The sequence below is a fragment of the Balaenoptera acutorostrata genome, chromosome 6 (genome assembly GCF_949987535.1).
Source record: "Balaenoptera acutorostrata chromosome 6, mBalAcu1.1, whole genome shotgun sequence".
Classification (NCBI taxonomy): Eukaryota; Metazoa; Chordata; class Mammalia; order Artiodactyla; family Balaenopteridae; genus Balaenoptera; species Balaenoptera acutorostrata.
In genome coordinates this window covers 26,794,651-26,821,952 of record NC_080069.1, presented here as the reverse complement: position 1 = coordinate 26,821,952, position 27,302 = coordinate 26,794,651, and the positions used below count along the sequence as shown (strand labels likewise).

The following is a 27,302-nucleotide window of genomic DNA, read 5'->3' as shown; positions in this document are numbered from 1 at the left end:
TCCAAAAAAAAAAAAAATCTCGAGGTCCAGCTGTTTTTACTGGAGAACTCTACCAAACATTTAAAGAATTAACAACAGTTTTATACAGTTTCTCCAGAAAATAAAAGAGGGAACACTTTCAAATTGACTTTATGAAGTATTACCCTGATGCCAAGACCAAAGCCTAAAAACAGTAAGTATGGTAGCATCAGGGAAATATAGACTAAAACTACAATGAGATATCTGTACACACCTATGAGAATGGCTAAAAAAAAAAAAAAAAAAAAAAGGCGACAACACCAAATGCTCCTGAGGATGTTGGAGAAACTAGATCACTTATACACTGTTCATGGAAATGTAAAATAATACAGCCACTCTGGAAAAGTTTGGCAATTTCTTAAAAAACTTAACGCACAATACTTTATGACCAGCAACTGCATTCCTTGGCATATACCTCAAAGAAATGAAAACTTATGTTCACAGAAAAAGCTATACATGAATATTTACAGCACCTTTATTTGTAATAGCCCCAAACTAGAAACAACTCTGATATCCTTAATAGGTGAATGGTTCAACAAACTGTGGTGTATCCATACCATGGAATATGACTCAGCAATCAAAAGGCACAAACTCGTGATTCACATAACAACCCTGGAGAATCTCCAAATAATTAATGCTGAATGAGAAAAGCCAATCCTCAAATGTTTTACCTACTGTATGACTCACATTTGTACATTTTTTTTTTTAATCTATTTATTTATTTTTGGCTGTGTTGGGTCTTTGTTGCTGTGCACGGGCTTTCTCTAGTTGGCGGCGAGCGGGGGCTACTCTTCATTGCGGTGCGCAGGCTTCTCATTGCGGTGGCTTCTCTTGTTGCAGAGCACAGGCTCTAGGCATGCGGGCTTCAGTAGTTGTGGCTCGCGGGCTATAGAGCGCAGGCTCAGTAGTTGTGGCGCACGGGCTTAGTTGCTCCGTGGCATGTGGGATCTTCCCGGACCAGGGCTCGAACCCGTGTCCCCTGCATTGGCAGGCGGATTCACAACCACTGCGCCAACAGGGAAGTCCCTGTACAACAATCTTGAAATCATGAAATTACAGAAATGGAGAACAGATTAGTGGTTGCCAGGGGCTAAAGAGTGGGTAGGGTAGAAGGGATATGGGTGTGGCAACAAGAGGGATTATCTTGACTTTATCAATGTCAACATCCCACTTTTCAAACTGTATTACAGTTTTGCAAGAGGTGACCATTGGGGAAGACTGGGTAAAGGGCACATAAAATCTCTGTATTATTTCTTCCAAGTGTATGTGAATCCACAATTATCTCAATATAAAACATTTCATTAGAAAAGGGTACACAAAGTAATATACAGACAGAGTGACAAGGAAAGACTTAGGTATATAAACAACCATTGTTCTGAGACCTACTGGCAAAGCATTATCACTGTTTACTAGAAAAGAAAGAAAATAAAACATCGAACATATTGTCTATGCCTAATGAATTTATCAAAAACAATTTGTCAAATAATTTACTAAACACCATTTTTACCTCTAGTGTTCCTACTTTCAAATGAATTTCAGGTGGAATATTTAAAATTATGTATAAGGGAATAATTAAGTTGTCTAATGACTCATTAGAAACTGAAGTTCTAAGACACCAGGCATAAGATTTGAAAGTGAGTTTAGACTAGGTTTCCTAGCAGTGAAAACCAAAAGGACAATATAGTATTTATTATCTGACAAAGGAAGCATACAAGTTCAACTGTAACTGTAAACTTCTTCTGGACTTTAAACTCAAAAAGGAATTTATGGTGGGGGCTTGTATAAAGCGATATTGGCTGACACTGTATTGTAGTTGTCTGCAACTATGCTTTATTAAAAACCTAGAATCACTGTTTAAATCACTGGCTCTCAAATTTGTGATGAGTCTTTATTATTACTGATTTTTTAAACTATGTGCAAGAAATTAATAGAAACATTCATTTTCATGGTCACATTGGGAAACAATTCTACTCAGGCCCAGGCCATGTGCTGGAGTGCTCCCAGGTAACTGTCACAGGGCTGTGGGGAAGAATGGGACACAAGCGTGCTGAAAACCCCCAGGAAGAGCCAGCCCTGCAGCGTGTGCTTGAGCTTGTTGCACTACAGGTGCTCCGACAGTGAGTGAGAAGCAGCAGGATGGTACAGGGACTGAGGTGAGCCGGGCTCTGAAGTCCAGTCACTTGGACCCCTCTTTTGCGCTCCAGCCTCCATTCATTCTCTTACTGAAGGTATTTACTGAGCACCACTAAATGGCACATGCTATCCTAGGCAACGGGCTGGTATGAACCGTTGAAAGTGGTGTAAAAGAGTACAGTGAGCGTGAGGCAAGCTGAGCCAAGAGCAGACGGTGCGGGCGCCCATGAGCACACACGCACACACCTGCATATGTAAGTTAAGGGAGGCTTGAGAAACAGTGATTCTGACAGGCACGTAAATGCCTGCGTGGTCATGGATTCACAAGGATACCAAACTCCTCTGGCTGTAAAATTTTCTCCACATGCAGCAAGGGGTCTTGACCTGGTCTGAGAGCTTGGGGAAGGCTTTCCTGCAGAGGTGGTACATGTGCAGGATGAGCAGGAATTAAGCAGGAGATGAGAGGAGGAACAACGTTCTAGGCGTAGGGACTTAGGGTCTTAGCACGTGCAAAGGCCTTGAGGGGAAACTAGCATATAAGGCTGGTAAGGCTACACAGCATGACCACCTAAGGGGAAATGGTAGAAAATGGGCCTAAAACAGTAGTCTAGAATGTACAAGATCATAATAAGAACTTGGATATTTATTTTAGGAACAATGGAAGCTCTTAAATGGAGTGTCTGGCTATGGTGTCAAAAAGGAAAAGAGGAAACAAAAGTCACTCTGAGACCTAAATGAAGAGAGTCATTTAATTGTCCACTCAAAAGATAACAGAGGCTCGGGCTAGTGGCAGGTGCTCCTGACGGGTATAACCAGCTGCCTGGGCTATGCCAGCCCTCACTCTACTCCTCTCTGCTCTTCCCCTCCACAGTAAAAAGCAACACCATACATTTAGTGCACATGTATGCAAGTGTGTCATTTGTTCCTGGAAAGTTAAGGAAGTCTGCAACTCATGACTTCTATATTCTTAACAAGCCATGAAGCAAGATCAGCAGAGACCAAGAGTTGCAGCGAGGGTACTGAGAAGTGGAGTGACTTTATCAGGTAGTATGAGTGGCTATGTGGGCTACGACCATGGACTCACAAGGACACCACACTGTCACAGAGCTGCACAGGGAAAACAGAGGGCTGGTCCGCTCCTACATAAGTTTGGTCTTCTCAACATCAATAAATAAAATCATAATGGCAGATAACAAAGTACCGACACCTTAAGGCATCCTTCCAGTGGAGGTCTCACTAGTTCTGCAGAACTACTTGGCTGGGTGACTATATATTTCTTTAAAAATGAAAAAAAAAAAAAAATCAATATTATTTTAGGCAGATGACCTCTAACAAAGGAATTCTCTAGGAGGGCCAATATTATTTCCAAAGGAATTCTGATAAGAAATGTCAGTAAAGATTACTTACACAAACACAATGTCCCCTCTCTTAGAGTAAGCAGGAATAGCACTGGCTATGGTGGCAAATCCATATGAGTATATAATGGCTTCTTCTGTCTTCATAAATTTTGCCAGGCGGTCTTCCAAATCCAAGTGCACATCTAGTTCAAGAGTACAAAGTTAAATGGTTAAACTGTCTCATAATTCTTTTTCTTTGACTAAAGAATAAATAAAATAACATAAGCAGTTTAGCTATTAATACTGTCACCTTGTGGTCAAAATGTAATTGTTCTGAAGTTACAAGTCATACAATATCTACTAAGATAATTCTGGGCCAAAACTGTTTCTATACTCTGTGAGCTGAATCAGCTACTCATTTGTCTATAAATATGTGACTGGGACAGCTCTGACTCTAGGTTTTGCTTTTATATCACTCTAGCAATAAGAATTCAAGGTCCAGTGACCTTGCCTGCTTTAACTTCCCTCAACCAACAATGCCAAGACTTTACCAATGTACGACATTAACTTATTAACGCCGTTTTGCATTTTAGGAGAAGTGACCAAAGCAGGCATGAAGACAACTGTCAACCAGCTTTTAAAAGGAAAAGAAAGAAAAAAGAAAAGTAGTTAAGTTAAAAAGAACCCCACATACTCTGCATCAAGAGACAGGAACTTTTTCAGTTGTGGTGGTCACTCCTCTAACAGTTTGTGTCAGCACTTAGTGGTGGCACCTGCCATCACTCTGCAGTACTGAGTTTCTGTCTAAATTTCTTTTGAAGTGTACTGGTGAATTCAAACGTATAGTACAAAGAGAAATATGGTCCTTTTATGGAAGCAGCTTAAGAAGAATGTTGATGTAATTATAGGGATAAACTGTAATTATTAAACTGGTATTTTTTTTTCTCTCTTACATCATCGTTCCATATAGCCTTTCACCTTCCCAGGCTAAGCCATGAGGCTTCACACCCTGGGATGGAGGGACCAGCGATGTCTAAAATAAATAGTGTACCAGCTGGCTGTGAACTAGAAAACTTCCAAGTGTCTTAAAATGAGGCAGAGAAAATTTTTTTAAACTTTCTTTAGCTCTTTTAACTACAGCAGGACCCAAGTCTGGAGAACGAGATCAGAGTTTTACCACATGCTCTGCGCAAAGAGAACTCAGAAGTTGATACAGGAAGGATGCAGCCAGGCCCCTCCAGCCTTGGAGCTTCATGGGAGAAACGAGGAACTCTGAGGAGTAAAGGCAGACTTTCAGAGCCACGGCATGTCCACTGAGGGGAACTCAGAAGTGTAGGCAGTGGCAGGGGGACCCAGACGTTCCCCAGGGAGGGGCGGTGGAGAGGGCTGATGGCCCGGCAGAGCCCTCCGGCTCAGATGTCGAGGACCTGTGGCTGGGAGCCTCGCTCCAGGAGACCCCTTCAGCATCAGCCTTCCCTCCAAGTATGCCCCTCCCTACCAGAGACATTCCTGGTGAGAAGGGGGAGAGGGAAAAGACCTGCAGGACTGAGATATACAAAAGAAACAACTTCACCCAGCTGGATACAAGGCTGGACACTGAGTGGACTAAATATTTCCAACAGAGACCTGGTTAGCTGTTAAGTGTGAGATTTCCACCAACTTCCAGGGAGGAACAAGTGAGTAAGGTCAGCTCAGCAACAGGAATAAACAACTTTTTAGAACATTTGAATAAAGTGTCTAAAATCTGTAAACCCACTCACTGATTTATCAGAGGCAAGTTAATCTTACTGTGATGCTTTTTAACTAGTAAAAGACAAAATTAAGAATTATAAAAGATACAACTTCACAAAGGACTAAATTTTAATAAGTAGTTAAATGAGGGCTGTCCAACAATCTCATTCAATTGTTAATCAAACATTTAGTAAGTATCACATAAAAATACTCTGATAAGCACTGGATCAAAGAGAAATATAGGGTTTCTGCCACTTGACAAAGTGAGACAGCTAAGAGAAGCATCTGGCAGCTGGCAATGGAGAACTCGGAGCCCAGAGGGCAGATACAAGGCTAAGCTGTGCCTTCACTCCCCTGGTCTGAAGCACTTGGGTCCCTTCTACACTCAGAACTACAACACATTCACAGTGACTTCCGACTAAAGGCGCAGAGGTCCCTCGATTGTGAACCAAAGGCTGCTGGGGTGGGCGCCAGCTATTGAGTGAGAGATGAGACGACACAGAGGGTCCGAACGACACCTCAGTTTGATGGCAAGAGAGGTATAGTGAGGAATTAGAAAATTTAGCAGCAATATCCAAATAATAAAATAAACTGAAGACCACTTCACTTGTAGACTTCTTAAAGGATGATATAGAATTGTGAAAATGAACTATTTATCCCATTCCAATTTATCCCATCAAGTAATGATAAACAACTAGGCATGCTTCTTCCCATTTATAAGTTAAAATGTATACCAACATAGCTTATTGCATAAAAAACACATGAAATACCATTTGATTTCCATTACCAATCAGGTAGTCGTTTTTATAGAAGTGACACTTTCATTAGAGCAACACTAAATAAATATGAGATTTCACAGTAACGTGTAGAAGAATGCATCCCGGTTGATCAAAATGGCACCAAAAGAGTGCTTAGCTCTTCAAGCATCAAATCTGTGACATCAACACCACCAAGTCTGAAGACTTGATCCTGCTCCTGACTGCCCGCCCTTCCACGAGATATGCTGCCAGGGAAGTGTTGCAGGCAAAGTCTGGCAAGAACGAGGAAAGCAGCAAAGCACCAGAGAACCAGCTACGTCCATGCAGCTGAGCACGGGCGTGTCTCAGGCATGTCTTCCTTTCCTCTTTGTTAGTGCTCTCTGAGCACCCTGCCCACAGATAGGTCCCCACCACTCTGCTGCCTCTCACTTCTGATGAGACAGGAGGCCAGGTCCCCCATAGGAGGCCTCCTTCAAATTACAATGCTGCCTCTGAACTGGGAATTATCTATCCCAAATCTCAACAATTTAGCTAGCAGATGGACAACCCAAGCCACAGTGAATTGCTCTCATTCAGTATCTCCATTTTAAAAAGAAAAAAACATGCTATGGATACAGACAAACTGTTTTTGCCAACTACAAAAAAGGATTTTAAATCATTCTGTAGCTCTAAATGACTCTCCTCATTGATTAGCAATAAAACAGTAAAACAATCTTGGCTTTGTTTTAGGGCTTTAGAGTTAGCTACCCAGTTGATAAAAATTATGTTAGTATTCTCATTATACATACTCATAGCCATTTTTATGTCATTGCCATAAAGTGGTAAGAAGAATCCCTCTACAATAAATCAATGACTTACTGGTTCTTGCCTAGTCCCAAAAGTTTAAAAAAGATGGGCCTTTCCTCCTCCTATCTAAAGACACTGGGTTTTAGCTGATGTCAGCCTTGCAAAGCAGGTTTTGTGACAGGTAAACACGGACAGTTGCATAACTTCTTTTGATGTCTGATAGCTACTCTGCAAGGAAGAAACTCTTAACCCAAGGGCGGGGGAGGCAGCAAACAGAAAAACTACCAGGGCATGTTCTTTAACTTTGGATGCCTATCTTCTGTGTGTATGATCCATTTCAACAATTAGTGCCACAGATTTGCATGCGTCATTCTCTCATTCACTGTTAGGAACCAATATGGTAGGCAAGAGGCCACGGAGGAAGGTGACCAGAAAGCCTCTGTGTCTTCTCAGCACTTGCTGCCCTTTCTGGCACCTGCTCCCTCACCAGAACGTAACAGATGGGAGGCAAGGCCAGGGCAGGATGCCCCACACCAAACACAAGGCCTGGCCATGGCAGTCATCACAGGGGGTTCAGATCTGGGCTCCCTCATTGCCAGGTGTGAACCAGGGACAGGCCCAAAACTGCTCTGTGCCTCTCAGGTCCTTCCCCTGTCAAATGGTTAACAGTTCTACCTGCCTCAAAGGATTGTTAGGAGAACCGCAAGAGAATGCTTATAAAACACTCAGAACGATGTCTGGCATCGAAAAAGCAACATGCTGGTGTTTGTTCAATTAACTCAATATTTGTAGAATAAAAAAAAGTAATCTTTTAGAAGGAAAAAAGGTACGCTATCTGCTAATTAAGTTATCCAAATCCTGGATATTTAAGGACTATCTTATATTAAAGCCACTTGTTCAAGTTCCTATTTATCAGAATAAAAGGAGGTGTTATGGCCTTCTTGATTGTTTTTCAGAGGAAAGACTATGAAATACCCAACTTTAGAACAGTTTAAAAACAACCAACTATATTTTCTCTTAAAATCTCCATATTTTTGTGTTACATACTTTTTTTAAATCCCTTGAGACTTGGACAATTTTCTTAAAAGTACAAATATCACCTATGTACTCATTAGAACATTAAAAACAGTGCTGAATGTTTTCCAGAATGTTTTCACATACGGTATCTTATGTGATTCTTACCAAAATGTTCTAAGTTGTGCAACTAAGATCATTCCCTGCCTACACTGCGAAAACTACAATTCCATGACTGGTAGCAAGAAGTGGCAGATCTAGGAATTTTATGACCAAATGCCCTTCCTACTAAAACATGTAGTCATGGTCCTACAACAGAGAGAAAATATTTTTTAAAATAAACAAATGAACAATTGTTTACTATTGGCTCTAGAACACAATTACATGCCACTATCTCTCACCATGAAACTCTGCCACTAATTGTCTTTTGATTTAGTTTAAGACCAAAGAGTCAAGTAGGCATCATGTATGCAAAGCAGATCCCAGGCACAGGGATAAACCACATGTAAATGAGATCTGAATGCATTACAAACAAAACAATCAGAGAGGTTCAACAAGAGAAACTATCAAAGTGCATAGGGGCCCCATTAGCCTTAGAGGAAAGGAAGGCTCCACAACCTGATAAAATCACTTGACTGATTCTAAACTACACATTAAAACAATAAGATGAGAAGGTGGAAAACTTCGGATCCACACGGTCCTCACAAGACTATTTTAAGAACCTGCTGGGCCTTCAGGAGGCAGGAGAACATTTAGCCTCAGAAACTAGAAGAATTTTAATTCAACTGTCAATTTTCTTTTTCTGTGTTAATCATCTAGTATCATCTATTATGTTACTATGAAATAATAAACAGAAAATGTTTTAATAAGGAAATTTACTTTTCCAATAAGTGATTTTCATTCACTATCTGAAAAGTTGAGAAAAGAGCTAAAAGAGGGAGCATTTTCATCACTGAAAACAGATGCCTGAGTGATATTAGTACTTCCAGGAAAAGAAAAAGCCAAAATCAAAAGCAACCTTTTGGTTGGGCCTGGGAAAGAGACCCTAGCCTCACATGTAAGCTACTAAAATGAGAGGAAAGGGAAGTTCACTTCTGCTTTAATGCTCAGTACAAAGGGCAAACGTACCCTAAATATTCAGAATAATTGAATTATAGAGGGTATTTTATTTTTTTTATTTTTAAAATAAATTTATTTATTTATTTTTGGCTGTGTTGGGTCTTCGTTGCTGTGCGCAGGCTTTCTCTAGTTGTGGCGAGTGGGGGCTACTCTTTGTTGCAGAGCACAGGCTCTAGGCACGCGGGCTTCAGTAGTTGTGGTGCACGGGCTTCAGTAGTCATGGCACACAGGCTTGGTTGCTCCGTGGCATGTGGGATCTTCCTGGACCAGGGCTCGAACCTGTGTCCCCTGCATTGGCAGGCGGATTCTTAACCACTGTGCCACCAGGGAAGTCCCAAGGGTATTTTAGAGATTTAAAATATAGCCTTAGCTGACCTCAAGTAGCTTCTTGAACTTATCTAACACTGAAATTTCAAGGTAATTTAACACAACTACAGTAATTTAAGTGATTAGTTCCAGAATAAGGAAAAACACAGAAAATACCCTGTTGGAAAACCAAGTAAAAATACATACGATATACACATAAAGAAAGGAAAAAAGATGATAAGCAAGCATGGGCAACTGCTGAAAAGGAACAAAACAAGTTTACAGGAAGGACAATGTACTCAAAAAACAATACACATTACTCCAAGCTGTAGGTTTGGTGTCTTATTACAAAACCATCACACTGCCAATTAACCTTCAACCTTTGTCCAGATACCACAGTCTGTTTGAACCTTCTACTACATTAGGATAAGGATGACACAGTGACCAATAAGTAGTTCAGAGTAGCTAATACACAATTATGTGTTCATTATATTGACTCTGGTGGCCTATTCAGACACTTGAAAGATGAAATCCAATTTAAATTTAAAACGCACTTGAACAGCACACCACACGTATGTGGTATGCTACCATTTTTGTAAAACGGGGGGGAAAATGTATGGAAGTGGTTTGCACACACTGAAAAAAGCCTGGAAGAATGAACAAGAAACTACTGATAGCAGCTGGCTTTTTTGGGGGTGGAATGGCAGTGGGGAGAAGACTTCACTATCTCTTTAAATCTTTGAGGTTTATATCATGGATTGAATTATTCAATCAAGAAAATTAATTTAGGATGGATCAAGAGGGTTTTATGAAAAGTGAAATACGTTGGACAGAGAAAGACAAATAGCATATGATCTCACTAATATGTGGAATCTAAAAAACAAAACAAACAAAATAAAACAAAATGAAAACAGACTCATAGAAACACAGAACAAAGGGGTGGTTGCCAGAGGGAAAGGGGATCAGGGGTGGGGAAAATTAGGTGTAGGGGATTAAGAGGTACAAAGCTCCAGTTATAAAATAAATAAGCAATGGTGATGTAACATACAGCATAAGGAATATGGCCAAAAATATTGTAATAACTTTGGGGACAGACAGTTACTAGACTTACCATGGTGATCATTTCATAATGCATGCATGTCAAATCACTATATAGTATACCTGAAACTAACATAATATTGTATGTCAACTATATTTAACTTAAAAAATTTTTAAATCATTAATTTAACGACCCCCCTCCCCAAGTTTAGAGGCACACAGCATCCTATTACACGTATTTCAGGTGACCCAAATGAAAAACTGACTGGGCAATTAAAACAACATATTTCCATAGCTCTGGGAAAACTGGTCTTGAAGATTTGAAACTTTTTTCCCACTAAATTTAGCAATAAATCTCTTATCGGTCTTCTCAGATTTAACTCCCGAGCAAGAGCCAAGGCCACACATGCAAATAAAATCTACTAGAAAGAGAGGCTTTCAAGAAAAAATTTCTTTACCCCGCAAGCAGATCATGGAAAGAAAGCCTTGTTGATCAGATTACAACAAACAACCCTGTAAAAAAAATGCCTTTTCTGGTTTTCTAATTCTTATGAAGGAAATAATACCCTACCAATAAAAAGCAGGCAAACAAATCATGTTTGCACTAGGCTAGAGGAAAGAGGGAGCCTCTGATCTGAGCTCTTTTAAGTCTTTGAGCTTGCCATTAATATTGCAAATCAGAATACTTATTTTCTAGTTTTAGGGCTGAAATTAATTAGCTATGTGACCATGAGGAAGTCACTTAACCTCTCTGAGCTTTCTATTCTTCTGACTAGCTGGGATGCTGGAATACAAGATTTTAAAGATCCTTTCCAGCTGTAGGATTCTTGGACACCAACTCCCATCATCTGTTTCCAATAAAAATAATTTAACCACTAAATTAGCTAAGGGATAAAGAAAGGTGCTCCCTTAAATAAAAACATCTTAACTGTTAAAGTGAAAACAACAAAGACCCAGAAATGAAAATAAGTAGAGAAGACAAAAGAGACTTCCCTGGCCCCATTGTCCCTACCCTCTGACATTTTGTAAACCAGAATGTTATTTCCAGTAATACACTCATTTGGAAAATTATTTAACAACATTTTTGAAATTTTCAGAAGCAAAGAACAATATACGTTTAATAAAAAACCACCATAAAAATTCCAGGGTCTTCTTTGATGACTCTGATTTAGGGAGTTCATAGTGTTTGAAATCACACTCTCATCCTAATATGTAGTTAGCCCATCTCCAGGTCATTCACACACAAGGAAATCAATGATCCTTTGTCTTCATTCCAGAAAGAAAAGGGCTACACAGTGTATGACCTGCCCCATCCCCCAAATCCGTTCTCACTTTCCTCCCGGCACGTGGTGGCCGCCCAGCTAGAGCAACTTTCCAGCCCCTCTGCTGGGAGACGTGACCTGGGTTATGTTCTCACCAACAGAATGTGGGCAGAATGATGAGCAACCCCACCCGCCCACCTGAACAGGTACCCATGCCCTGCACGCCTGCTCCCCCATACTCATCACCTGGCTTCGGCCACACAGACAAAGATGGTGCCCTCAGGCCTAGAGCAACGAGACAGGGAGAATCTGGGCTCCTGCACGACTACCAAGAGCAGAGCCACTCACAGCCGGACGCCTCCCCTTACAACTGTCATGCCCGGCAGAAACAGTTTCCTCACACCACTGTCTCCTGGGGCAAATGCAGCAAGAGCTCGGGCTTCGCCCTACTGAGACAGTGTGCCTTAGGTACCTATGGCTCTTCTCCACAGGGACAGTCAGCCCCAGACCAGTGCAGCTCCTACCAATGATCTCAAACACAAAATCTAGAAAGTTCGCCAGCTTATTACCACAACTCATTAAGGATACCTTTTCCAAGGAGTTCTGAAATCAAACTGAATCTTAATTCTTGAAAGCAGGAGTCTGAAAAATATGACAGAAAACATACCAAATGTGCCCTAAAATCCTCTAGGTCCACAAGTTCCCACACCACACTTCTTTAGAGATGCCAAAGCTGCCGCCTTCGTGAAAGTAAAAAAAAAAAAATTAGACTGTAATAATATATCTTCGACAGTTTAAAAATGACATTTCCTATTCTTTAACCCACATAGCTCCCCAGTACCCTGGCTTTCCCTTTCTTAGTACTAAGACCATTCTAACAGGATATAAAGAAAAGAGGGATGGGAAGACTTAGGTATACGACTTAAAACATGGAAAAGTTATATTAGCTTGATCATTAAAACCTGGTTAACTCAATGCATTCGCACTTTCTGGCATTTGTGGGCATAGGTCTTTCCTCAAAAAATGTTTACTGGCCCACAATCCCAACAGGAGATGAAGCAATTTCCTAGATACGTCTCCAACTATTACCTGGGTCTGGTTCATATAGTTCTCTGGTTGTCACCCAACACTAAGCCACATTAGGACACCCTTGCCTCCCTTTGTTGAAAACTAGGTTACAGCTCTGTCACTAAAGAGTCAAGAGTAAGTACTTACACAGCCCTTTCTGATATTCTGCATTTGTCTCTTATTTTATGTCCAGATGCTTATGTCAGTCATGTTATCTGTCCACTTCAGCATATGTGCTACTTACCTTGAGCCTAGGGTTATCCAACAGTCCAAGAAAATTGAATGAGGCAAAGTTTATACATTCTTTTCCATTCACCACAATGTTATGGCTTGGAGGGCTGGGGAAAGAGACAAGAGTGGTATACTTCAGCAGTCATTCTTGTTACAGGACACACATTATCAGCTGTCCAGAAGAGGGAAGGCGACAGGACACCCAAGTGTTGCCATTCTACTCTGTTTGCACTCTAGCCTCCTCTCTCTCTTTTTATTCTTAAGAAGTAGAATTAGACAGTAGCATATTAAAAGTCAGACACTCGGTCATCAGCTCTACTCTGAATAGGTCGCCCGCACTACTCAGATAAAGAAGTGAGCTAGAAGTCCACGGCGCCTAGATTACTGGCACACCGCTGCTTTAGCTCTAAAACTCACTTAAGAAAGAAGCTGCTAAATAAAGTACCTGGAATGAGACACACAGGGAGGAAACATAAGAAGATCAAGATCAAAGGTATGAAGTGGCAGAGCAAGCAACAATCTTACAGTTAAGTGGTTTAAAAATACATGTTACTAGGACGTCCCCGGTGGTCCAGTGGGTAAGACTCTGCGTTCGCGATGCAGGGGGCCTGGGTTTGATCCCTGGTGGGGAACTAGATCACGCATGCACGCTGCAACTAAGAAGTCTGCATGCAGCAACTAAGAAGTCCGCATGCAGCAACTAAGACCCGGCGTAGCCAAAATAAATAAATAAATAAAAATAAATAAATATTAAAAAAAAAATTACATGTTACCTACAGGAAGCCACCAAAATAAGTAAGCGCTGTTCCCAATTTCTAAAGTTAATGCTGGAATACCATTTAAAAGGAATCCCCCTCATCCAAAAAGGGGGGAAAACAGAGTGGCCAGTTGCATAGGAGAAGCATGGATTGAGTTCAGCTGAGACAAGAGAGATGGGCTCTTGAGGAGACAACCTATTATGTCCTCTGCTGACAAATACTCTAGCTTTAAGTCATGCTTCAAAAACACTGGCCAAACTATGGGACATGAGCTCTTAAAGGGTTGTGAGATCAATTCACTTAGTCACAGCCAGCCTATTTCACCTAAAGTAAACCATAAGAATAGGACGGAATGGAAATGCACCAACAGGGCCAGGGAAAGGACGGTGGCACGGAACTGTTCTACACATGCATTGCTCTGTGCACTGGGCTGCTCTGTAAAATGCACTGTGGTCAGAAAAGACGGGGGAACACCACTCTCACTGGTATGTTTTAACAGAACTGGTTTTCTATGAGAAAAATAACGAAAGATGCTGGGAAACCAGGGAAGGAAAAGAATGACTACTTGAAGTAAATTCACAAAAGCAGATGAACTCACACAAGACTCGGTGAAAAGAACATGGTTGTGGAGTCAGGCAGATCCCATCAGTATTATGGCTACTGACCACTTCAGAAACTCAGGGATGTTACCTGGCCTGCATAAGCCTCAATTACTTCATCTCTCAACTTGTCATTATAAGAGGTGTTCATTACATATTTTCTTCCTTTTTCCTATTGCTTCAAGAGCTTCTTCTCTTTCAAATAATCCACTGTTATTTAGTTTCCCACTTCCCAGGACTTCTTCAGTTTTGTAAGTCCTCCCTGATGTGGAGGTGTTGGCACCCACAAAAAGATGAAAAAACAAAATATCCACATAGACAAGTCTGTACTAACAGTTGCTGCTGTGAAAGTTGAAGCCATTCTACAAAAACTGTGACACACAGAGAAATCAAACTATCAGGAATAAGTACACCCAAAGCCCCTGACCAGAGTCGATAAGCTGCCAGCATGACGTAGGGATGCAGACACCTTGTTTCTGCCTAGCACATGGGGCAGGAAAGGAGAACAGTTTCCATGAGAAGTGGAAGGCTAACACCTGTGCCCCATGCAGGCTTGCAGCAGCAAGCCAGACAGGGCACTTAACACAGGAATACTGGAGCTGAAGACACTTCAAAGTTGCTCACAGAGGCAAATAAAACCGATACAGAAAGACGTCTCCACAGCAAGGCTTCAGAAGAGTCAAAGGAGGGAAAATAAAACCCTTCCCAGCCAAAACCCACAACCACACTATTAGTGAGAGTCAGTAATTACATAAGTGAACTTAGAAATAGGACAATGGTGCTTTACCAGAAAGAAACAAATACTACAGACCCCCATTAACAACAGGTTTGGCACTTGAGGGAGAACAGACAACCGGACGAATGAAAGAATCCAGAACTCAAGAAAACTGTGTATACAGGAACACCTCAGAGATACTGCGGGGTCAGTTCCAGACCACCGCAATGAAGCAAGTATAGCAATCAAGAGAACCACATGAATTTTTTGGTTTCCCAGTGCATGTAAAAGTTATGTTTACTCCATACTGTAGTCTATTAAGTGTACAGCAGCATTATGTCTAAAAAACAATGTACACACCTTAATTAAAAAATAATGTATTGGGACTTCCCTGGTGGTGTAGTGGTTAAGAATGCACCTGCCAATGAAGAGGACACAGGTTTGATCCCTGGTCGGGGAAGATCCCACATGCCACAGAACAACTAAGCCCGTGCTCCACAATTACTGAGCCTGCGCTCTAGAGGCTTCGAGCCACAACTACTGAGCCCACGCACCGCAACTACTGAAGCTGCACGCTCTAGGGCCCGTGTGCTGCAACTACTGAGCCCACATGCTGCAACTACTGAAGCCTGTGCGCCTAGAGCCCTCAACAAGAGCAGCCACCACAGCAAGAAGCTTGTGCACCACAACGAAGAGTAGTCCCTGCTTGCCACAACTAGAGAAAGCCCGCGTGCACCATCGAAGGCCCAACGCAGCCAAAAATAAATAAATAAATAATAATTTATTGCATTGGGAGTGGCCAAGATGGCAGACTAGGAAGACCCTGAGCTCACCTCCTCCCATGGGCACACCAAAATTACAATTATTTACAGAGCAGCTATCAATGAGAATGACCTGAAGACTAGCAGACAAGATCTTCCACAACTAAAGATATAAAGAAGGAATCACAATGAGATGGGTAGGCGAGGTGCAGACATGGTATAGTCAAGACCGATACCCGCAGGTAGGTGATCCACAAACGGGAGAATAATTACACTTGCAGAAGCCCTTCCCAAGGAGTGAGGGGTCTGAGCCCGACAAGAGCTTCCCCAGCCTGGATGTCCTGCACCAGGAAGATGAACCCCCAGAACATTTGCGTTTTTTTAAAAAATTTATTATTTATTTACTTATTTTATTTATTTTTTGGCTGCACCGGGTCTTAGTTGAGGCATGCAGGATCTTCATTGAGGCATGCGGGATTTTTCGTTGTGGCACGTGGGCTTCTCTCTAGTTGTGGTGTGCAGGTTTTCTCTTCTCTAGTTGTGGCGTGCAGGCTCTGGGGTGTGTGGGCTCTGTAGTTGTGGCGCAGGGGTTCCAGAGCGCGTGGGCTCTGTAGTTGGCAGCACGTGGGCTCTCTGGTTGAGGCACGTGGGCTCGGTGTAGTTGTGGTGCGTGGGCTTAGTTGCAACACTGCATGTGGGATCTTAGTTCCCTGACCAGAGATTGAACCCGGGTCCCCTGCACTGTAAGGTGGATTCGTACTGGACCACCAGGGAAGTCCCAAACATTTGGTTTTGAAGGTCAGTGGAGCTTCCTCTAGGGAGAGCCAGAGTGCTGTGGGAAACAGAGACTGCACACAAAATCTCAAACACTCCAGGACCCAGGGCAGAAGAAGTAATATGAAAGGAGCTACTATGAACTACTTCTATGAACTACTTCATGCACTACTTCTATGAACTACTTCATGCCAATGCATTTGAAAACAAAAGAAGAAATGAACAATTACTAAATGGCAGTAACAAAAACTTACTCAAAAAGGAAATATGAACAGCTTTAAAAACTCACTGAAGACATTAAATTCATGATTAAAAATCTATGCTCAACAGAACAAACACAAATAATGTTGCCCGGAAAACTATAAGACTAATATACGTCTGATACCAAAGCTGGGCCAGCACAGTAAGGGAAAAGAAAAAGACTAAACTCATTTTTCAATACTGATGCTAAAAATACCAAATATTAGCCAAAAAAAAAAAAAAAAAATCCAACAATTAATAAAAATTAACCAAATAGTCACGCTTAAATAGGGTTTATCACTGAGTTGTAAGAGTTCTTTTTATATATTTAATATTTTGGATACTAGCCCCTTAACAAATATATGACTTGAAAATATTTTCTTCCATTTTGTGGGGTTTTGTATCATTTCTCTAGTAGTGGACTTTGAAGCACAAATGTTTTTAATTTTAATGAAGTCCAGTTTGTCTATTTTTTCTTTTGCTGCTTGTGCTTCTGTGTGGTATCTAAAAATCTCTGGCCAATCCAAGATTATGAAGATTTACTCTTTTGTTTTCTTTCTTCTAAACTAAGAACTTATAGTTTTTGCTCTTAAATTTAAGCCCATGATTAATTTTGAGCTAATTTTTACACATGGTGTGAGGTCAGGTTCCATCATCATTCTTTTACATGTGTATATCCCGTTGTCCCATCACAATCTGTTAAAAAGAGTATTCTTTCCCTACTGAATTGTCTCAGCATTCTGTTGAAAATCAGTGGACCATAATTTAAGGTTGTCCACACATTTTTAAGAGTAAGACACTGAAATGCTAATTGCAAGCACTGTGTAAATGGGCTTGGCTTCTTTGTAAATGGTGGGCTTCACTCTATGATAATGAGACACAGACTTGTTTATTCATCTGTGGAGACCCCAAACTCAAAATTTTCTGTTTTTATTCTCTTGACTTTGAGTTTCACCAGAGAGGAATCCTCCAGTGAGGTGTATATGAGGATATAAATCTGGTTGCCAACGTTCTGAAAGCTGAGTTGGAGGAAACGGGATTAGCATCCCATTATTCACTATATACTTGCTTTCTGTTCGAGAATGGCACCCGCCTCCTCACACATTCTTAGGACTTTCAATTGATATTTAGCCTTTCCGGAGAGTAAATCTCCCATCTTTCTGCAAGTCTACAGAGCTGAGATCTGGGGTGAGGATGAGTGGCATGGTTGCTTGCAATTTTTCTCATAAAAATTTATGTATATGCTTAATTAATGTAAAAAACATCGATCAGTACAATTTAATATAGCAATGGATTAGAGGAGAAAAGTCACAACCATCTCAATAAATAAAAAAAAAAAATTAATAAAATTTAACACTGACTTTAAAACTAACAAAAAGTTCCCTTAGCAAACTAGGAAGAGAAAGGAAGGCCTATAACACCATACAGGTTATCCCTTAAAAGCCATCCGGAACAAGATACAGAGGCCCTTGTTACCACTCCTATTCAACACTGCATGGTAGGTATCCTAGCCAATGCAATAACACAGAAACAAGAAGAAAATGATGCCTCATGACAGAAGTGAAAACTCTTTGGAACCCAGAGACGAAGCTATTAAAAGATATGCAATGTTAATTTCCTGGTTGTGATACTGTACTATAGTTAAGCAAGATGTTACCATTGGGGGAAACTGATGAAGGGTATATGAAATCTCTCTGTATTATTTCTTACAACTGCATGTGAATCTACTATTATTTCCAAATAAAAAGTAGGAAAAAAAAAGGTAAGCAAAATCTTTATGAAGAACGTTATGTAACTTCTCTCAGAGACATAAAAGACCTAAGTATACAAGTGACACACAAGGTACGTGGTGAAGAGATTCAGTATTAGCAATATACCAATTCTCTCCAAATTAATCCATAAATTCAATGCATTACTAGTCACAAACCCAAACCCATTTTCTGGTCAAATCTGAGCAGCTAAACCTAAACTCATAGTGAAGAGTCAAGGATAGCCTAGACAATTGTGAAGAACAAGGAGGTGAAGGACTCACTCTAGTCAAGGCCTATTATTAAGCTGTGGTATAAGCGAGGTTCTGGCACAGGGAGAGATAAATATACCAAAAGAATAGAAATAAAGCCAGAAACAGATCCTTTATAAGGGAACTTGACATATGAAAGAAGGGAAATTTCCAATCAGTAGGTAAAAAATGGACTATTCAACTAATAATGTTGGGACAACTACCTGTCATACGGAAAACAGGCAAATTAGACCTTTGTGGTAGGAAGGATTTTATAACCATAACATTAATGATTGGTTAAGTCTGATTTCAGGACAAGTAAAACTTTCATGAGACCAAAGAAATTCGCGAAAGTGAAGAATACAAGCCTCTCTCACATCAGACCAGAAGTAGAAGGACATACTCAGGAGACTATCCTACATCATATTTTTAAATAGAATACTAAACACTTTCATGGCAACAGGCATGCTGTGGCAAAAGTATAAATATAAGCAAAGGAAAAACATCTACCAACTTCAAGATGGTGGTTATCTTGCCTGGGAGGCAAGAGTAAGTGATAGATGGGAAGGGATTTCTTTAGTGATACACTTGACCCCTGAACAACATGGGTTTGAACTGTGCAGGTCCACTTATACACAGATTTTTTCAACAGTAGATACTACTGTACTACATGATCCACAGTTGCTTGAATCCATGGATGTAGAACCACATATCTGGAGGAACTGGGTATCTGGAGGGCTGACTCTGATTTATATGCAGGTTTTTGACTGCCCAGAGGGTCAGGGCCCCTAACCCCCATACTGTTCAAGGGTCAACTGCATTTCTAATGTTTTATTTCTTTTAAAAAATAGATTTAAAGTAAAGAGAGCAAAATGTTAATACCTATTACTTCTGGGTGGTAGATACATATGTGCCTGATATTTTCTGTATACTTAAATTTAAGAAATAAAAATAAAAATAAATAAAACATTGGAAGCCAGGAGGTAGGTAGCATAAGTGAGCTGAAGTTTCATAATTCATATTGTGAAAGTCAACAGGCACTGCCTATCATTAATCAATCAAGAAACAGTAGTGTAAGCATACTGTTAATATCTAGCTATGAAGGTAACCTTCAACAGATCTAAAATCAGAAACAATCCAGGTGGGAAAAAGTAGGAATGCTGTTTTTCATTTTAACTGTCTTCCCATTTGAAATATTACATGTGTGTATTACTTTAAAAAATATATATATATTTTTTTTTAAAAAGGGACAAACTCAGAAACCCAAATTGGAGACTATTAAAAAGCAGTTTCTGATCTCCAGAAATTTCTAAAAATCTTATTTCAGTTAAAAAAGGAATACTATATAAACCACTGTATACTTTGGTTTCCTACAGGAAACCAAATATAAGCCCTTGACTAGCAAAAACAATTTACCCTGAAACGATGTTGTAGTTGAGAGCAGGATGGTCTTTTGAGACAGGAGGAACAAGAGGTTCTGGTTGCCACTCTTCAATCAATTCTTCCTTTTCCTACAGGAGAAAAGCAGTTAAAATACAGTGCAGTGCTAATTACTGGACAGCAACTCTAGCGGTATCTAAGCTGTTTGTTGTAATGGAACCATCATAATGAACACACTGCTAGACACACACGTCCAGCTGCTGTGCCTGGAAATGACACAGAATCACTATTGAGTTTTGTGCTCTTAACCCCTCACCTCTTTCCTTATCTCAGGCTAAAGGCTCTTTTTCCATGAAGCTTTGTGGCTGACTGGAAATTTCTTAAAAACTGTATTTCTATGTTCAGGATTTTTCACTGTGGGAAGTAGGAAGTATAACTGCTACTGATGATAAAACAAAAAGTCTATAACACAAAGGTGAGAGGCATGACTGCAGGTAAGGGAGCTCAGCCTCTACTGCAAGATATGACAGACAGCCATGCCTTAAGTTCTTACAGGCATGACTGTCACAGGAAGGGATCAACTAGACTACAAAGCACTGTTTCTACAAGCCATTGGCAAGGATTCAGAAGTAACTGAAATATACCAAAAGACTCTCTTATAATAATTATTGTAATAGGATTTAGTTGTTTGGAAATTTCTCATAAAAAACCACTTTATTCCTTTTACCTGTTATTTCATGCATTCCAAGTATTTTGACTATTTTGAGTTTCTTATCCTTTCTTGAACTAGAGAACAATGTAATTTTGAAAATGTAGTCTGGATGTACAGGATGAGATGAGGCACCTGATGAACATGACAGCCACAGTAATTCTTGCCTTACATAGGCCCACTCTCAATACTTCTATTTTCACACTCCTGTTAAATGCTTCTGTGCACTTTTCTCCTAATAGGCAATTCTAGGGCATGGCTAGGAGCATATTCACCTGATGCTCAGGCACTCAAAAATGCTGGCTGAATAAATCAGCCAATAAATTCCTCATCTATTTCTGCCAATGACTGCACAGAACAGCAGCCTGAACAAGCCTGAAGTATGTATCATGCATACTGTCCACTTGCTACCACAGAGACAGATTTGAGAATCAACTCAAGATTGCCTGGTATTCAAGAGTCTCTGCAGGGGACTTCCTTGGTGGTGCAGTGGTTAAGAATCTGCTTGCCAATGCAGGGGATATGGGTTCAAGCCCTGGTCCGGGAAGATTCCACATGCTGCAGAGCAACTAAGCCCGTGCACCACAACTACTGAGGCTGTACCCTATAGCGCGTGAGCCACAGCTACTGAGCCTGCCTGCCACAACTACTGAAGCCCGCACACCTAGAGCCCGTGCTCCGCAACAACGGAAGCCACCATAATGAGAAGCCTGCGCACCTCAACGAAGAGTAGCCCCCGCTCGCTGCAACTAGAGCAAGCCCACGCACAGCAACGAAGACCCAACGCAGCCAAAAATAAAATAAATAAATTAATTAATAATAAAAAAAGAGACTCTGCAGACCTATAAAACTGAGAAGGGCATTTCTTCTTTGCTGCCATAAGTTAAGCTTTAGAAACACTCATATCGTTTTTTTTTCTTCCACAGCTTTTAGGGTAAGATGTCAGTGATTACTGAATCTTGCTCTAGGTAAGTTCTGCTTTTAGAGGGTTATCCTAAAATTATGTTTCAGTATCCTTCTTTTAAAATGCATATTTGTGTGGACTGACTTGTTTAAACTGAAACTAAGAATATTAGCAATGATCAACCCCTTAAAAAGCTGGGCTAGAAATCTATTCCATGGCCTCACGGTCATTCACGTGGAGTTCCTGAATACCAAGGGAAAAGAGCAGCGACAGGGCTTCTGGCCCGGAGAGCCCGATCCTGCTGCGACACCATCAGAGGTGTGTTCTATGGCACACTCGCCTCACACGGTATTCATAAAACACAGGCGGGGCTGCGGATCTACGGTCAAGTTTAGGGCAGTTCTCCAAACAGCAGTTCAGATAGCCACTGTCATATTAAAGGTTACAAGAAATCATGCAATGAGACACCTCTTTAGTCTTCTTTACCCAGGTTTCCAAAACTTATTTGCCCTAAGAACCATCTGCTGCATATCCCTTGTCCCCTAGGGGGGATACTGCCTGACCATCTCATGACAAATATGAATGATCAGGACAGCAGGGGCAGCCAGTGAAACCAGGGAAACAATCGCCACATTGCTGTAATTCCATTCCACTTGCACTTCCTTCTGTGAATGCTCCAGAAGAGAGCTGTGCTCCATCATTGTGCCGCACTCAATGCTGCCTTGTGAACCAAAGTTTCAGGCATTTTTGTGGGAAAACATCTCTCACCGTCTCTGTATCCCTAAGTAGTATTCTGGCACACTGCTACAGAGGCCGGATAAGGAAACCATCCAAGCTACAGAAACCACACTGCAGTCAAAACTCCTCTTCCTCTCACACCTGGGGCACAGTTACTAAGCGTTCCTACCTGCGTGAGAAGGTAGGGGATGCCACAAACCCCTTGGTCCCTCATACTAACAGACTCGAAGTGGGCAGGACTGCAAGTCCTCTCGACACTTCTGCTTCCTAAGGTTTGCCTAGCTTGGGCTGGAGCTGGGTCCCTTACCATACAGAACACATCAAAATTTGATTTGGGGTGGGAAGGTGGAGAGCAGTGGGATGGGGAGGATTCTTTCTAACTCTGAATTTCCTTTATAAAGACTACAGGGAAAACTTTCATTCAGGCTTCAGGAATAGTGGTGCTTTTCCCGAGCAACTCATGTAATCTTTCTTGTATACGGACATTTGAAATGCAGCATGCATCCATGCTTCCCGTCCAGCATCTAGTACGTTCCCAGGCTGCTGTTTACTCCTAGCAAAGTATAAAGGCCTGTAACATGGTACTCCTTTGTGTATTCACTTTATCTCTGGCTTCCGCGTATTTTGCTTACCCTGATTTCCTTACATTCCAGAAAATCTTTTAACATTTATAGCTGAGCCACCACAAGTCCTTTTTCGAAAGATGTAGCAACTATAATCATACACCAAATAATAAAATAGAGATTTAACTTCTTACCTTGACTGTAACATCAGATCGTTCTTGTAACTTGTAAGTTTTAGAGAAAAGAAGTCTGATTATCCAGAGTATTAAAATTCCTTCCAAAATAAGATGATAAGCAGGAGCCTAGGAGTCAGTCAAAAACAGAAGCAAAACAAGAAGTGAAATAAACATTTCCAAAACCTGCACATAAAATTTAATTCACTTGCACATACTGCTCCCATGACCTTTAACCTATTTATTACTTCTTAAAATTTACTTTCAAAGCGCACTTCATTTCTACTCATTCCTTTTCCCATTTCTAACAGAAGGCAATTTCTCCTACATGAAAAATCTCTAAAACTGCAGCGTTAGGAATAAAAACATCTTTAGGAATAAAATTAAGTTTTAAAATTAAATCTGACACAGAATTCCAATAGTCAAACAATATCAACTATCAGATCCTTCAGGTAATTTATATTTTTACTGGTGGGAAATGACTGTAACAATCATTTCACAGCTTCACAAGCCTTCTACAACCCCCACATACCATGGATAAATTGAGAATTATTTGGACACCAGTTTCCATAATTCTCAAAGACTTTTGCACAACTTACTATATTTCCTGTATCCCCAATAGGCCTCTTTAAATTCTCCTTGGAACGTGGCAGAGAAAAAAAGACTTTATAAGTGCTTAAAGAAATAGCAGGTCTCTTTTCTACCACAGTTCCCCGAAAGTATGTAGTGTGTTCCATGTCAACATCCACAAAGGTACTTTAATGAAATTATCCACATCAGGTCTTCTTTTCAACTGAACATTTCCAGGATAAAAGCCAGGCTGACTTCTATGTCTTACACAACTAGATACAGTAAGTGCATATAAAAGATTCCAGGTATCAACTAAACCTCCATAAGTCAGTTATCGGGTGCTACATTCCAATAGGTTGTCATTGAAAAGTCATTTAAAAGAGGTATTTATGCAAGAGGGAAGAGATATGTACATGTACAGCTGATTCACTTTGTTATAAAGCAGAAACTAACACACCATTGTAAAGCAATTATACTCCAATAAAGATGTTAAAAAAAAAGAGGTATTTAGAAACGTAAATACAAATTATTTTCAAACATTAGACAAAAAAAAAGCAATGATGATTCACAATAGTTAAAAAAGTTCAGAAGCGGGGACCAGGGAAACTGCTGACTATTTCATAAATAAACTTTCAGGTCATTGGACAAATAACTTTAAAACTACATACATGTTACATATGTATGGGTACACAGCAAGACTCCTCAAATTCTGCATACACTGTGCACAGAAATTAGAAGCAAAACCAGAAATCTAAGACTATTTTTAAAATTTGCTGATCCCTCCTGACTATAATTCATTTAAGAATGAGGACTCGACTAAAAAAATCCTTTTGGTTTTATCAATAATTGGATTATAGTTGACAAACATAAGTCCAAGTCACTAAACATTCCACTCCACAAAGAAATCCTAAGAAAAGTTGAAATGTCTACTGAATTAATAAAAATCACAAATGTGGCTTCTTTTCTTCCCTAGGAAATGTTACATCAAGGAGACCTTCTCTCAAGTCTCACTCATGGTCAATATCAGGGTATGAGAAGTTACATAGTCAAAGGGCAGTCTTCAAAAAGGCAGCAACAACATATAGTAGAAATTATTCATTTCTAAGAAAGAAATCTTAGATTTTAGTGGTTCTTCTTAGTCACTATAATCTACCTAAGGTTGGACATCACCTAAGCTCTATTTGCTCTCCTAACTGTTTTTTTTCAAAAAGTCCTGATGGGTTTTGCAATAATACATCTTGCATCATCACCCTTACCAGTAAACGCTATATTAAGTTTTAAGAAAATTATCAAAAGAAAACAGATTCACTTTAAGTGAATGTAAGCTCTGTAAGCACAGGGACTTCTACCTGTTCCCTCATTGCACTATTCCTAGCATCTAGATCTCTGCTGTCCAATACTGTAGTCACTAGCATCATTCAACTATTTCAATACACATCTAAATTAAATTAAATGAAAAATTCAGCCCCTCAGTTGCACTAGCCACGTTTCAAGTGCTTAACAGCCATATGTGGTTAGTGGGCTACTGTACTGAACAGCTCAGAGAACACGCAGAAAGTTCCATTGCACAGTGCATGGAAACTCACTAAATGTCAAATGAATGAACATTCTCCAAGACTGACATTTAAATTTCATATTATTTTACCTACTTGAAACAGCTGGCCTTTCAAAAAAGCTCCGAACTGGTCTTTCTTTAGATTTTTACTAAAATAATTTTATCTTTACGAGACAGAAGATGGGACGTAGGCGGGAAGAATGACAAACTATTTCACATACCTAAATCATTCGGCTTCCTTTCTAACCCCACGTCCCAACAAAAACAAAGTCCAACTTATTACAATTCTTTCCCCTATTCCCTGCTCCACAGTTCCGAGAACTTGTCTTCCCTGGGACCTCTCCAGACTGAGATTTTCCACTCTACTTTCATCACTCCGTTTTACCATCAGTCCCAGCTCTTGTTTTTGACTAGCCTCTCTCCTGTATCCGGGCAGGACCTGGAGAGGGCTCCGCGCTCGCAGCAGCGCAATACGAGACCCCCGGCTCCGGCTCCCGCCCGTGCCTCCCTACATTCCGCCACTGGGAAATGGGTGCGCCTATGAGCCTTTCCAGCGAGGGACGCCGGGGGTCCGGGCGTAACCGGGCCAGGCCTGCCCAGGCCTCAGACCAAAAATCCACACAAAACGTCCCACCTCCCCAGGGCTGGGTGTGGTCGTGGACCCCTGGGGCCGCCAAGCTCACCTCGTAGAGCGCCTGGACCATCTCCACCAGCACCCACTGCTCCGCCACCGTCGCCATAGTTAGCCGCCAGGGTTTCCTTCCGGAAGGCGGGCCGCAGGCACGTCAGATATTGCGCGGCGCGGTCCAGTGACGTCTACACGCCCGGAAGGCGGGGCTGCCGTGAGTTGGGCCCCGCCTTCTCGCGCCTGCGTACTGGGCGGCCGGTGGCTGCGCTGGCTGAGGAAAGTTTCGGGGTGGAAGGTCAACTTGAGGTCTCGCTTGGGTGCGGGGAGGGGTGGGAAGCGGCAGGCTGGTCCCCGCAGCAGGTGTTCACAACGTGGCCCTTATGTGCCAGACCCCGTGCTAGGCTCTCAGGATGGAGAGATTTTAATGAATGGTCCTCGCGCTTGTTAGGCAGTTTGGTGCAGGGAGTTATTAATGCAATCGCAAACATATTCTTTACTTTTAAATTACATAAGTAATGCAGGAATGCATTATCGTAAAAAAAAATAGACAACTCTTATATAGCACTTACTGTGTATAAAGCCTAGCCTAAGGATTTGCAGGTGTTAAGCCATATAGGAGTTTGGTGTGGAACCTTCAAGAGCCTCTGTATCCCAACGTGGTGTGCACACACACTTCGGTTGGAATTCTTCAATATAACCGGGAGCATAGGGACAATATTGTTCTACAATTGCTTTTCTTCCATTCTTTTTTTGGCTATAAATCTTGTGTTTTTAATCAACGAAGAAGCCTATTGATTGGAATAATTTGTTATGTGTATTTCTCTTTCCGTTTTATTTAAACATTTTCCTATTGGTGAACACTTAGGTTTTTTCTACTTTTTCACCTGTTACAAACAATGCTACAGTAAACATTGATGTGCCCTATTGTCTTTCTGTGCGTGTTGGGGTATATCTGACAAGTTTCCTCAGAGTCGAATTTTACTCAATATGCACGCTAATGTCGATAAATACTGCCATACTGCTCTCCAGAATGGCTCAACCAATTTTAAATGTTTGAAAGTGTATTCACACTCTATCTCATGATGGATATTATCAATCTTTTAAAATTTTTGGCCAATTTAATTTAATGGAGATAAAATGTCTCCACTGAATTTTACTTTCCCTGCTGCTGGAAAGTAAAATTATTCATGGTTATTCTTATATGTTTATTGACATTTGTAGTCCGTTTGTGAATCATCAATTCATATTCTTTGCCCAGTTTTCTATTAGTTATTTTTCACTTTCTAATGGATGTATGGAAGTTCTTTATGCATTCTGAATATCTTATATTTTCCTATTTCATATGTGACAATTATTTTTGCCCAATTTCTGTCTAGTTGTTTACATTGTCTTTTGTCATACCTATATTTTAATTTTTATGTAATGTGTCAGTCTG

General features: G+C 40.7%; 1 protein-coding gene across 1 annotated transcript in view; it reads right to left on the bottom strand.

Annotated features, from left to right (window-relative positions):
- Positions 1 to 26,250, bottom strand: part of LOC130708371 (serine palmitoyltransferase 1-like) — a 46,427-nt gene extending 20,177 nt beyond the window's left edge. The window contains exons 1-6 of the mRNA XM_057548202.1: positions 25,923 to 26,250; positions 23,136 to 23,243; positions 20,064 to 20,158; positions 12,815 to 12,908; positions 12,170 to 12,242; positions 3,559 to 3,691 (exon numbers count right to left, since the gene is read on the bottom strand). Coding sequence (XP_057404185.1) covers positions 12,180 to 12,242; positions 12,815 to 12,908; positions 20,064 to 20,158; positions 23,136 to 23,243; positions 25,923 to 25,979 — 417 coding nt within the window. The 5' untranslated portion in view covers positions 25,980 to 26,250 and the 3' untranslated portion in view covers positions 3,559 to 3,691; positions 12,170 to 12,179. The remainder of the gene's footprint in view (positions 1 to 3,558; positions 3,692 to 12,169; positions 12,243 to 12,814; positions 12,909 to 20,063; positions 20,159 to 23,135; positions 23,244 to 25,922) is intronic.
- Positions 26,251 to 27,302: the final 1,052 nt, after the last annotated feature.